Source organism: Sceloporus occidentalis, unplaced genomic scaffold, assembly GCF_023333645.1.
Source record: "Sceloporus occidentalis isolate IW3139 unplaced genomic scaffold, rSceOcc1.0.p SCAF_2, whole genome shotgun sequence".
In the NCBI taxonomy this organism is placed as follows: Eukaryota; Metazoa; Chordata; class Lepidosauria; order Squamata; family Phrynosomatidae; genus Sceloporus; species Sceloporus occidentalis.
The window spans coordinates 244,690,847-244,703,968 of NW_028316982.1; the positions used below are offsets into that span (position 1 = coordinate 244,690,847).

General features: G+C 43.8%; 1 protein-coding gene across 1 annotated transcript in view; it reads right to left on the minus strand.

The window, feature by feature from the left end:
• Positions 1-3,075, minus strand: part of LOC149319908 (pancreas/duodenum homeobox protein 1-like) — a 29,487-nt gene extending 26,412 nt beyond the window's left edge. The window contains exon 1 of the mRNA XM_089508461.1: positions 2,637-3,075. Within this exon, the coding sequence (XP_089364587.1) occupies positions 2,637-3,075 (439 nt within the window). The remainder of the gene's footprint in view (positions 1-2,636) is intronic.
• Between the last annotated feature and the right edge of the window lie 10,047 nt (positions 3,076-13,122).

The following is a 13,122-nucleotide window of genomic DNA, read 5'->3' on the forward strand; positions in this document are numbered from 1 at the left end:
CACACTCTCTCAGCCTCAGCGGGAAGCAATGCCCAGCCTCCTCTTGTAGTTTTCATTTTTCACTTTTGTATTCAGTGTTTTCATCTTGCATTTTTTAAAATATGTTGTAAGCCGCCTCGAATCCCACTGTAGGGGGAAAGGCGGGATACAAATCTTGGAAATAAATAAAATAAGAGATCTTGCCAAGAAGGTCCATGACACACTGCAGGAATAATCCAGTTTGAGGCTGCTTTAACTACCTTGGCCCAGTCCTAAGGAATCCTGGGAATGGTAGTTTGTTGTGGCACCAAGAGCTCTCTGACAGAGAAGGCTAAATGTCTCACAAAACTACAGTTCCCAGAATTCCCTAGCGCTGAGTCAGGGCACTTAAAGCGGTCCAGAACGCACTGCAGAAATAAACCCGCTTGAGACCACTTTAGCTACCTTTTTCAAAAGTGTAAGAAAGCCACGATCCTCTTTTCTGTTTTTGTTTTTTTTTTTTGCCAGTTCAGGACCCATTTCTTGCCTTCTTGCTCAATGGCTTTATGATCAATGGAACCTATTTCCAGTTAAATACTGGGCTCCAGTCCTATTTCACTCCCATTCTCCATAGTTTCCTAACGACAACAGTAAATTCTTCCCAAAGGCTAGGTGTAGGGCAACACGTGGAACAGGCAAAAGAGCCTGAAATCCCAAAGGGATAAAAACCATATCACAGACATACTTGAGGAAGGAGGGGACAAAATCAGATCACCTTCCTCGTCAGAAAAGTGAAGGTCCAACCAGAAAGGAGGGCAAACCCCCAAAATGTAGGACTTTAGAAAAGAAGGAACAGGGAAGACCCCAAAGGCAGGAGGGCTGGCTTGTCGCATTTAGAAATCAACGAAATGATAACACACACACACACACACACAAACACACCCAATACACAATCCCTAGTCGATTTCTCCAAGACCATTCAGTGCAAACTCTAAAATTATAAACATTAATTGCATGGTTTGGTTCAGCACCCAGAAGCCGAGTCTGTCGGGGCAAAAAGAAATCAAGTCAGGATGCAAGAGACAAAAGTCAGCTGGAAATAAATCCCTTTGAACCGAATAGATTGGTACGACATAACAATAACTACTACAACAACAGCAGCAGTAGCAGCAATAATAGTATTTCCCGAGTTTCATTTTTGAATGCAGCTGCCTTCTAAGGCTGGCATTTAAAGGAATGGTGCGGGGCTTTAAGGCCTAAATGACTTGTTGCAATTGCTAGCGCCTGGTTGCTTACAGCTTTACAAAATGGCATTGTGTTCAAACATCCAGAGCAGAGATGTATTGATAAATCTTTGATGGGTGGGTCATTAGGAGGGTAAAACAGATTGCAGAAATAATCTAATTTGAGACCGCTTTAACTGCCCTGGCTCAGCTCTAGAAGATTGCGGGAATTGTAGTTTTGCGAGATGTTGGAATCAGTACGTAGAGAGATCTTGTAGCCCCTTTGAGACTCACTGGAAAGAAAGAAAGAAGTTGGCAGCAGGAGCTTTCCTAGGCTTCAGTCTACTTCCTCAGGCGCATTCTCTTCCTAGAATACCCTTTTCACGATCCCACGAACCCAACGAAAGGGTCATTTCCCTGACTTGAGAGCCAGGCCTATCAAATTCCTTTGGGGGTTTTGTTTGGTTTTGGGACTACAGCTCCCAAGGCACTGCGGTCACTCGGCTGGGAGACTTCTGGGAGTTGTAGTCCAAAGAAAAGGAGGAACTTTTCCAAAGGGAAGGATGGGGAAGAGGAATTCTGCTCCATCCTAGAGAAAAGAGAACAGATAAAAGGGGGACAGAAAGAGAGAGAGTGAGAAAGAGAGTACTGTAGACTTGAATCCCATTGTGGGACAAAGGCAGCATACACACTCATCCTTCCTCATTCGCTGGAGTTAGGGGCACAGGACCCCCGTAGATGTGGAAAAACCGCAGATAACAAAAGCACTATTTTTTTCATTTGAGAGAACACCCCTCTAGGAATCACTAGGTCCTCCAAATGCAACTCTGTGGTCAACATCTGCCAGACATTGACCATAGAATTGCGCTGGAGGAGCTACAAATGCTTAGAGGAATGTTCTCTCTAGGAATCTCTTAAGTCCTTCAGTGCCACTTTTGGTTAAAGTTGGCCACAGAGTTGTGATGGAGGACCTAGATATTCCTGGAGAGAACATATTCACAAAATCCGCGAAGACTTGGTTAAATAGATTTTTGTGGGTTTTTTGGGCTATGTGGCCAGGTTCTAGAAGAGTTTCTTCTCTGAAGATGCCAGCCACAGATGCTGGCGAAACGTCAGGAAGAATCTCTTCCAGACCCGAAAAACCCACAAAAAACTATGGATGCCAGCCATAAAAGCTGTCGTCTTCACTTTTGGTTAAAGTTGACCATGGAATTGCGCTGGAGGAGCTAGATATTCCTAGAGAGAGAACATATTCCTACAATCCGTGAAGACTGTTGGTTAAAGGTGACCACAGAGTTGCGCTGGAGGAACCTAGAGATTCCTAGAGAGAAGATATTCATGAAACCAGTGAATAACCAAAGCCGCAAAAGTCAAAGCTGCAGATGTGGAGGGACGAGAGTGGAAGAAAGTATTAACATAAAACAAGCCTTGCGAAGGAGCAAAGGGGCGCCTCACCTGTGCCAGCCCAGGGCCCCTTCCAGGCGTGGGCCTTGGTGGACTTCATCCAGGGGAAAGGCAAGGGCAGCCGGGGCTCCTCCAAGACCGCTGTGTCTTGGCCCTCTCCGAAGCTGGGCAGTGCTTCTTGGTGGTGATGGGGATGATGGGGATGATGGTGGTGGTGGGGATGATGGGACTGAGGGTGAGGCTGGAGGTGGGACAGGCCGGGATCCTCGGCGATGGGGGGCACCTCGTAAGGGGAAATGTCCGGCGGGCTGCCCGGGTCCAAGGCCCCCAAGAGATTGGGGTAAGGGGGCGGCGGGGGCCCCTGTTGCCGGCCCATGTAGAGGCAGGCTGGGGGGGTTGGGTTGTAATCCTGGGGCTGGGATCGCTGGAAGGCACAGGGCTCTTTGTAGAGCTGCCCGGCGGCGTAGTACTGCTCCTCCTCGGCGTCCATGGCGCAGGCTGAGCCAGATTCGCACTCAGCGCCCCGGGGAGTCGTCCAGGGCCCTTTGACAAGATCGCCTCTACCTGGGGATGATGGAGAGGGCCGCCTCGGGATGCCTAACCATTGGCTGCGGGGTGACACACGTGAGCAGGATCCCGATCCCCATTGGGCGGCCCTATTCCCAAGAAGACCCCGCCTTCCTCAGGTGCTGTAGGTTTCTTTCGCTTCCTTCAAAAGAAGGAACCCTTATTTCTCGGAGGGTCTTCTGGGTGCCCTCAAGATCTTGCCGACTTTGGCCGATTCTAGGCTGCATCAATAGAAGGACAGGTCCAAAACCCACTGCAGAAATAATCCATTTGAGACCACTCTAACTGCCCTGGCTCAGTGCCAGGAAATCATGGGAATTGTATTTTGTTGTGGCACCAGCCTCTCTCTCTGACCTAAATGTCTCGCCAAGCGACAATTCCCAGAAGGTCCTAGCTGTCTCCAGCTGGATTAATGCTGCAGTGTGTTTTGGACCAGACTGTCTAGAGATCGGTGGTTCCCAACTTTTGGTGTCCAGACTTCCGACCCCAGAATTCTTGACTGTTGGCCAAGCTAGCTGGGTCTTCTGGGAGTCACAGTCCAAAAGACCTGGGGGACCGAAATTTGGGGATCGCTGGTCTAGATCGAGGGAAGTAATAGTGCCACTCTATTCTGCTTTGGTCAGGCCTCACCTGGAATAATACTGTGTCCTGGATTGAATGGCCCTTGAGGTCTCTTCCAACTCCATGATTCTATGATTCTGTCATGGGGTTTTCTTGGCAAGATTTGTTCAGAGGAGGCTTGGTTGGCCATGTAGCAAAATACAGTAACATCCCAAATCCACAAAATAGTGACCCCTTAACGCGGTCAACCGAAATGTACAAAATACATGTAGCAAGCTTTCGAAGCTCCACTGGCTTGTTCATCTGACAAAGTTGATAAAAACCATACAGGAGAAAGAAAGAAAAATGATGATGATGTTGGCCACAAGCCTGCATTTTGAAGATGATGCTGTTCTCAGATGAGGTGTTGTTGGAGGGACATTCATGCAAGCAGGGCCCTCCTCCTTCTGGCCATGTCAGTACTCCAGGGGGGCAAACATTAAGTTTCATTAGCAACACAAACAAGATGCTTCTCATGAGATGGAAGTTGCCTCAGTCCCGAGATCCAACTGGGCCCAGTTGACAGGTTTGGATTTACATTGGATCTTAGGACTGAGGCAGCTTGAAGCGCAAGAGAAGTATGCCTCTGGAAAACAAGTGATCTGTCTGAATTGACTGTGGGCCTCACCGCTGCAATGACAAAACCCTCCCTCCCACTCCAAGATCCACATTTTCCTGGAGTGTAAGCAATGAGCATAATAAATGGCTCTGGTGTTTCCAATGCCTATGCCAGCATTTGTGTAACTCACATATTCCATGACAGCCAGCGTCAACACTTGAAAGCCCCATAGACAGAATGACCAGACATCTTCCTTTTCCAGGACATGTCCTACATTTCAGCCTTCTGCCCAGGAGGAATTCCAAAATGTCATCCATGTCATCCAGATTTGCTGTTCCCCTTTAAGAAATTTGTCTACTTGGCAGCCTATTTTAACTACAGACAGAGGGGTAGGATGGACTGAATGTCAATTCAATGAAGGATTTGTTGCTGGTAAAGTACAGTTTTAAGCATTATACTGGGTTCTGTCAGTATATTGTAAGCCAACAGGCATTTTAATGAGGATAAATTCATCACCAACTATACCAGGTTGAGTACATAATAAAATACAGTACTGTATATGTAATATACAGTGGGCCCTTCACATTTGCTGGGGTGCAGGATCCCTGTGAAAGTAGAAAAACCACAAATGAAACAACTTTTTTTTTTTACCTGAGTGAACACCTATCTATGAATCTCTAAGTCCTTCAATGCAACTCTGTGGTCAACAGCCACTGGACACTGGAGGAGGAACTACAAATGTCTATAGAAAGATTTTCTCTAGGAATCTCTAGATTTTCCATTGCAACTCCATGGTCAACTTCCAACAGAGATTCCTAGAGAGTCCACATTAGAAAAATCTATGAATATTCAAAGCCGCAAAAGTCAAAGCCACAAATGTAGAGGTCTGACTGCAGTTGTAAATAAACCACATGAAATGAATTTATATTTATCTTAGTGTTTTTTGCTTTTATTTTGTATTATTATACATTTTTCTTGAATGTCCTACATTTTGAAGTGTCTTGTCCTCCTTTACAATCAGGACATCGGGTCACCCTGCCTGTGGAACCTCATCCAACGGAGCTCCATCTATTCCAGGGGACTCTAATGAAAACCAAATCCTCCAGGTGCAGCTTGACTGCTCTCCCAAGTGGGGATCTTCATTCTGCTTGGCAGAGAAGGTCCTATGGAAGAAGGTCTTTATAAAGGCTTCAGTCTCCCCTTCAGTGTACTTAATAAAATCTCTGCAAGGAAAATTGGAAGGAGGGAGGGTGGTGCACCAGGGAAGGTCCTCCACCTCGCCGGAACAGGGCAGGTGGCAAGGCCCCGCTTTCCCTTGCGTTTGTTTAAGCTCAATCAACAAGTGTCCAGGATCGCTGAATTTTCAACCTGTCTCCAGCCTGGGAAACCTGTCCACCTGAGTGAATTCTATCAGGCAGAGAGATTAGAAAAGGCCACAGGCGGCTTATCGCCTCTCTCCATTGCTCCTGGGCCAAGGAGGCTCAGCGTGCAAACAGAAGAGAAACATTTCCTACAGGTCTTGATAGGGCACACTGCTAAACACACACACAGGCTTACACACTCCCTCAGAACTTGGAGAGGTTACTACTTTGGACTACAGCTCCCAGAGTCCCAGACATTTTGGAATCCTCTGGGTTCTGGGAACTTTTGTCCAAAAATAAGCTTTCTCATCTCTGTCATTTTTGTTTATTTTTATTTATTTAGGAGGTTTATTTCCCACCTTTCTCTCAAAATGAGATTCAAGGCAGTTCTGTAACACTGCACTAGAATGAAAATGAAAAACAAGATGTTAGTCCTTACATCCACAGCAAACATCTGCATGTAAGTGCCATTAGAGTGGGCCCTTGGTATCTGCTGGGGTTTAGTTCTAGGACCCAAAGTGAATACCAAAATCCATGGATGCTCAAGTCCCATTATATACAATGGCATAGTGAAATGGTGTCCCTTATTTAGAATGATAAAATCAAGGTTTGCTTTTTGGAATTTATATACCATATTTTCCGGAGTATAAGACGACTGGGCGTATAAGACGACCCCCAACTTTTAAAATAAAAATAAAGCGTTTATGATATACTCACCGTATAAGGCTACCCCTCCTCCTCAGAAGCTGGCAGCTAGCCGTGCATGTGCACGCGGCTTCTAAGGGGCCTCCAGGGGCCTGAGAAGCCGGCAGCCCCAGAGCGTGCGCGCCAGCTTCAAAGGGCCTCCAAAGGCCCCATAGAAGCCGGCGCAGGGCTGCCAGCTTCCCAGACCTCCAGGGGCCTGAGAAGTCGGCAGCTCCAGAGCACATGCGCCGGCTTCTAAGGGGCCTCCGAAGGCTCCTTAGAAGCTGGTGCAAGGCTGCTGGCTTCCCAGGCCTCCGGAGGCCTGAGAAGCTGGCGGCCAAGCGCGCGCACCCGGCGTATAAGACGGCCCCCAACTTTTGACCCAATTTTCAAGGGTAAAAAAGTTGTCTTATACGCTGGAAAATACGGTATTTAAAAAAAATTCAAGCAGTGGATGCTTGACTCTGTGGATAAAAAATCCATAGATATGTACGGCTGACTATACCGTTAGTGCATACAGATGTGAATGCCTTCTGAATCAAAAATGAGATTTACCATTTTATTTTCATTTAACTAATCATTCAGCCTGTCTATCACCTGGATCACCTGAGGGCACACAGTAGCTAGTTGCTGCTGTGTGCACTCAAGTCATTTCCAATGTACGTTCACCCTAAAGTGAACGTATCATTGGGTTTTCTTGACAAATTTCTCCAGAGGGGGTTTGTGTTGAAAGCCTTTGTCATACTCTGAGGCTGAGAGTGTGTGACTCACCTACGGTCATCCAGTGGGTTCCATGGTTAAGCAGGGAATTTGAAAGTCATCTCCAGAGTCATAGCCCAATGTTCAAACCACTACGCCATGCTTACTCAACTCAAAAATCTCTGATCGGTGAGTGGAAAAAACACATATAAGACCCCCAAATCTAATTAACCCACCTACTCTAAGAGTAGAACTTAGGGAAATTTGTTTTTGAATGACAACTTCTAGCCACCCAAATTGTGGTTGATTCTGGGAGTTACCATCCCCAAAAAGTAACTTTTCCAGATTCAGTCTAAGACTGATGTTTTTGACATGATTCATTCATTGTCTCCAGGACATGGAAAGATTTAAAACATGATATAGTAAATGTAATGTTTACATTAGATATGTGGTGACTACACTGAGAGCCAGTATGGTGCATTGGCTTGAGTATTGTGTTAGGATTCTCTGAGACTTGGGTTCAAATACCTGCTCAGCCATGGAAATCAACTGGGTGACCTTGGGCAAATCACAATCTCTTGCCCTCAGAGGAAGGCAATGGCAACCCCCCTCTGAAGAAACTTGCCAAGAAAATCCCACAATAGGTTCACTTTAGGGGCATCATACATCATTTTAAAGACACACAGTAAGAACATTCAATTTTTTGATGCCCCCAGCACTGGTAATACATGTTGAGTCTTTCTAGCCCTGGTGGCGCAGTGGTTAAATGCCTGTACTGCAGCCACTCACTCAAAACCATAAGGTTGCAAGTTCAAGACCAGCAAAAGGGCCAAAGCTGGACTCAGGCTTGCATCCTTCTGAAGTCGCTAAAATGAGTACCCAGATTGTTGGGGGCAAATTAACTTACAGTTGTAAACTGCTTAGGCAGTATGAAGTGGTATATAAATGAAGCTTGTTTGTTTTGTTTGTTTGTTTTATCCAAAATGCTTGGGACCAGAAGTGTTTTGGATGTTAGATTTACTTATTTATTTGGATTATGGATTACCTGTATTTGCATGCTGCTGTTCTTAACTGATCTCAAGAGTTAACCTGATCCCTTCCCCACCACCATTCCCTTCTCCTTTTGTATCATGTCCTTTTAGATTATAAGCCTGAGGGCAGGGAACCATCTCATTAAAAATAATAATAATAATTGTAAGCCGCTCTGAGCGCCTTTAGGGCTGAAGGGTGGGGTATAAATACCATAATGGCAACCCTGTAGATGAGACTTCTCTAAGATCCCCCTGTCCTCCACTGCTCTCCTTAGATCCTGAAATTCAAGCCTGTGATCTATCTGATTAAGTCTATTTTGCATCTTTCTCTCTTTCCACTGCCCTTTACTTTTCCTAGCATTATTGTCTTTTCTCTTGATGTGGTCAAGGTACAACAGCCTCACTTTGATCATCTTGATCATCAAGATCCTTTGATCATCAAGGAGAGTTCAGGCTTGATCTGTTCAAGGACTCATTTGTTTGTCCTTTTTTTTGGCTGTCCACAGTATCCTCAGCACTCTTAGAATCATAGAATCATAGAGTTGGAACTTGGAAGAGAGCTCAAGGGCCATGAATGCTGGTCATGAGAACCTTTGACTTCAAATTGGCTTGCATATTGTAAACGGCTTAGGTGTAAAACATATATAGGAAAGGCAATGCAGTGTTTGAATGTTTGACTAGGATTTTGCGAGACCAGGGTTTGAATCCTGACTTAGCCATGGAAATCCACTGGGTGGCCTTGGACAAGTCACACACTTTCAGAAGAAGGCAATGGGAAACCCCCTCTAAACAAGGAAAACCTTTGTTAGGTTGAACCTAGGGTCACCATAAGATGGAAATTACTTGAAAGCACACAGCAATAGGAGCAGTAGCAGCAGCAGCAAGAATAAGAAGAAAATATATATGCAAATATTTGCTGTAGATTTGGGTTAGGACTACTAACTTGTTTTTCATTTTGCAGGGGCTGACCAACAGATCCAGAGTTTGGATTGTTTTTTGTGGGGTTTTTTGGGCCATGTGGCCATGTTCTAGAAGAGTTTATTCCTGATGTTTAGCCAGCATCTGTGGCTGGCATCTTCAGAGAATGCCAGCCACAGATGCTGGTGAAACATAAGGAATAAACTCTTCTAGAACATGGCCACTTGGCCCAAAAAAACCCATAAAAACTATGGATGCTGGCAACAAAAGCCTTCGACTTTCACATCTTTTTTTGGATTAAAACTCCCCAAAGCCTCCTGTTGGTATCACCAGTAGCCATACCTGGTATAAGATTCTGAGAGTTGCACCAAAGAAAGCAACTTTCCCAAAGGCTGGTAGGGATTATTCCCATGTGGTGTGTGCCTAGGCTTCCCTTTTTGTCTGTACACTGTTGTACTGGAACCTCACCTGTGTGAATGAGTTCATTGTATGGTGGATGCAGCAGGATGACATCTAGATTGAGTGCATTGATTAGCTCAGGGCTAGTTGGGTAGCCTGAAAGAGGTTGACCCCTGGAGATAAATAATCTGCTTCTTCCCAGCTGGGACCGGTTGGCTTGGTGACGAAGCTATGAGGGGGCGGAAAGCTGCCCAAAGGACAAAGATCATTTCCTTTACCTGGTCTTGCTTGCTTGCACTGTGTTCTCACTCATGCACTACTCATGTATTGACTTTACACTCTTTTATCTCATTGCACCTTTCTCTCCAAATTAAACTGATCTTGTAGGGTTCCAATGTAGCATCTGGTTTCATCTGACTAGCAAAAAAAGGCAAAAAGAAGGAATTAACCTAGGCAAAACTGGAACAACAAGAAGGACGGATTTAATGAGGGAGTGCAGGTGGAAGGCAATGATAACAATAAGCTATTTGTCTGTCTCAGATTTGTCCTCTCTTTCAGTCCAAGTCTGATTTAGTTGATATCCTACAGGTCAGCATTGGTGTCAAGGGGTGGCATGGTCAGGCACCTACTGCCAACCCACTCTTCTCAGGAACCCCACTAGCAAGACCCTCCTCGACCTGCTATTTGTCTTCACCATCGCTATCTGCTTGCTTACCAAACTTTTGCTTACTGGTTGTTTATTTGGCATGCAAGCTGAAATGATGAAAAGAAGATACAGCAAATCATTGCAGTAGCATTGGGGAAGTAGCCCTGCTGAGTCAGGAGCAGCCATTAAAGGTACTTTGCTCCAGAGTCCATTAAAACTTGGCACTGGCCTGCTACAGCTATAGTGCTCTTAACTGTTCTCACTGTTACAGCCTTCACCAGCCAGTACCTTCCCTATGTTTTAGACTGGAAACCTTATAATCTCTGACCTTTGGTTGAAGAGAGTCAAAATTCAAAACATTTGGAGAGTTACAAGTGGGTAGACTCAATCAAGGAAGCCATAGACATGAGTTTGCAAGACTTGAGCTGTTGATAATAGAGTAATAATAGAGGTCTCTAATTCACAGGGTCTCCATAAGTCAAAGTCAACTTGACAACTAGTTAACAACAACAACAAGCATTGTTTACCCAACGATTCACAGATGAATGTGTGAAAAGATGGCATGGGAAAATAAAGGCATGTGAAATATCTGTTTTGCAGTGTTCAATCTGTTCTGGTTCATCATATGTACATGTCATACTTTGTGGGTAAAGTCCACAAATGAAGGTTTCCATAAGTCAGAAATGACTTGAAGGCACATAATAAGAACAACAACAATAGAGTGTTGTAGTGGGACCTATTAGATACTGTCAAGCATTGATGGCTATGAGAGATTGCTGATTGCTGCATGTATGATAATGGCCTGAATCATATGGGTTAGTCCCAAGTAGAGCAGATGATTGACTCAATTGTTGAATGGTGAGCCAATATACTTGTAAATACTACTGACTGGATGGGTCTACTCTAGTTGGAACTAATAACAGGATTCAAAGCAATGTCAAACTTCTACAAATTGTTGGATATTAAAACTATTGTTGCTAAATCTTTTTTTTTAATTTTTTTTTGAATATTTGCACAAACAGTACATTTTCAGAAAATATTCTTCCTCAGAATTTATGGAGGAGAATTCTTTGGGCCACTGTGAACAATAAGAGGAGAAATTACCTGTTTAAATTCTACAGTAGCCATTACATTACGCTTGTATGGTGCAATCATACATTGAATGCAAATATAGACCAACATCGGTTGGTGCACATGATGATGGTCCAGTTTGTATTGGCACATTGCTCTTTGAACTTTAATTTACAACTGTGTGCACAATGCACATCCGCAAGCTATTCTTTGTATTTTATTGCACTACCTCATGCATACACAATGTTTACACATTCACAAATCAACCTATAGTGCCATTGGCTGGTACTGACCATTGCTCACAAAATCTGCTCTACATGTGTAGTTCAACTTACACCTGTATATGCCACTTATAGGATTCTGACCTAAGTGTTCTACTGTCCTATTAGTCTCCAATCTGCAATATAATAATGCTAGACAATCTTTCAGTGCTGTTGTATGGATTGCTAAAATAATGGGCATGAAATATTCTTCTTTCCCTTTTGTTTTGAGTTGCTCATTCTGTAGATCTGAAGCAATCCAGGAAGGCCTCATTTCTTTGTCCAACACAGTGCTAATAATATATATTTAGTAAACTGGGGGTGGGGAATGTGTGGCCATTGAGATGTCTTGAACAACAGTTGAATCTTCACCATCCTCTCAAGTACATATGCTGAGAACATGAAAGAAAGACTTCTTGGTAGATGCTTCCATGTTCTGGAACTCCCTTCTTAGAGAAGCTAGATTGGCAAACTCCTTAGTATCTTTCGGTGAGCAGATGGAAGCCATTTTTGTTTCAGAATGCTTTCAGAATAGATTGTTTATGGGCAACAGGCCTTGTATAATGTGCTGGGTTTAAATGATGTATTTGTAAACTGTTTTTTTAAAATATAATTTACTTATCTTTTGAATGCTGTGAATTTTTAAACTATTTTGGTTTTAAATATTGTAAGCTGCTTTGAGTCCCAAATTGAGAAGAAGACAGAATAACAATAACAACAAATTAATTAATACAGTTTCCATAATCTCTTCTCATTGGCCACAGTGACCAGGGTTTCTGGAGGCTGAAGCTCAAGCTATTTAGAGAGCCAAAGATTCCCCATTGCCATATTAAACAGTAGCAGAAAGTAAACAGGGAGATGGTACCTTTATGTTTCATTTTAATCCAGTTGTCAAGGCTTATTGTTTGGCCTGCATATATATCATGAGTTACTTGTTGCTGCTACTTGTCCATTAGCATCTATTATCCCCCATCAACTTCCCTGTCATATACAAAGTATATTACAGAGCAGGGTAGCTCAGATGTATGAAAGGACAATATAACCATTACTCTTTCTGCCAATTATTCTCATCTTCTGAAGCTGGCAATAACCCACTGTTTGCTTGGGATTCTAATTTTCAGCTATCAAGTCATCAAAATGGTTACAACATTCGCTGAAGGAAAAATAGGATGACAATGATGACAGTAATAATACTACTTCTTCATGGCAATCTATGCCCCTTCCAGAGGCTTTGGTAGTCTGATTATCCAAATTTAGTGAAAATTGGTTTGATGTGACTACTGTTCAGGTTGGTTCCCCAGTTCCAACACTTTACACTTTTACTCTCGGGATTCCTTATTGGATTTGGTACTCAGGCCTCAATTGAACAAGTAGCTGTGTTGATCAGTGGATTTAGTATGGTGTAGTGTGACCAAGTTCTCTTTTCAATTGTTAAATGAAAGCAGTCATATATAGTCATATAATGCGCTCTACAAGGGGCTACCCTTGTACTTAGTCCAGAAACTTCAGTTAGTTCAGAATATGGCAGCCAGGCTGGTCACTGGAAAACCCCAAAGTGACCATATTATACCTATTTTAAAATCACTTCACTGTTTGCCAATTGGTTTTCAGGCACAGTACAAAGTGTTGGTTGTGACCTTTAAAGCCTACATGGCTTGGGTCCAACCTAGTTACGGGACCTCTTCCTTCTGTACAACCCATCCCATGTACTTAGGTCCTCTGGGAGGAATTTGTTGCAACCT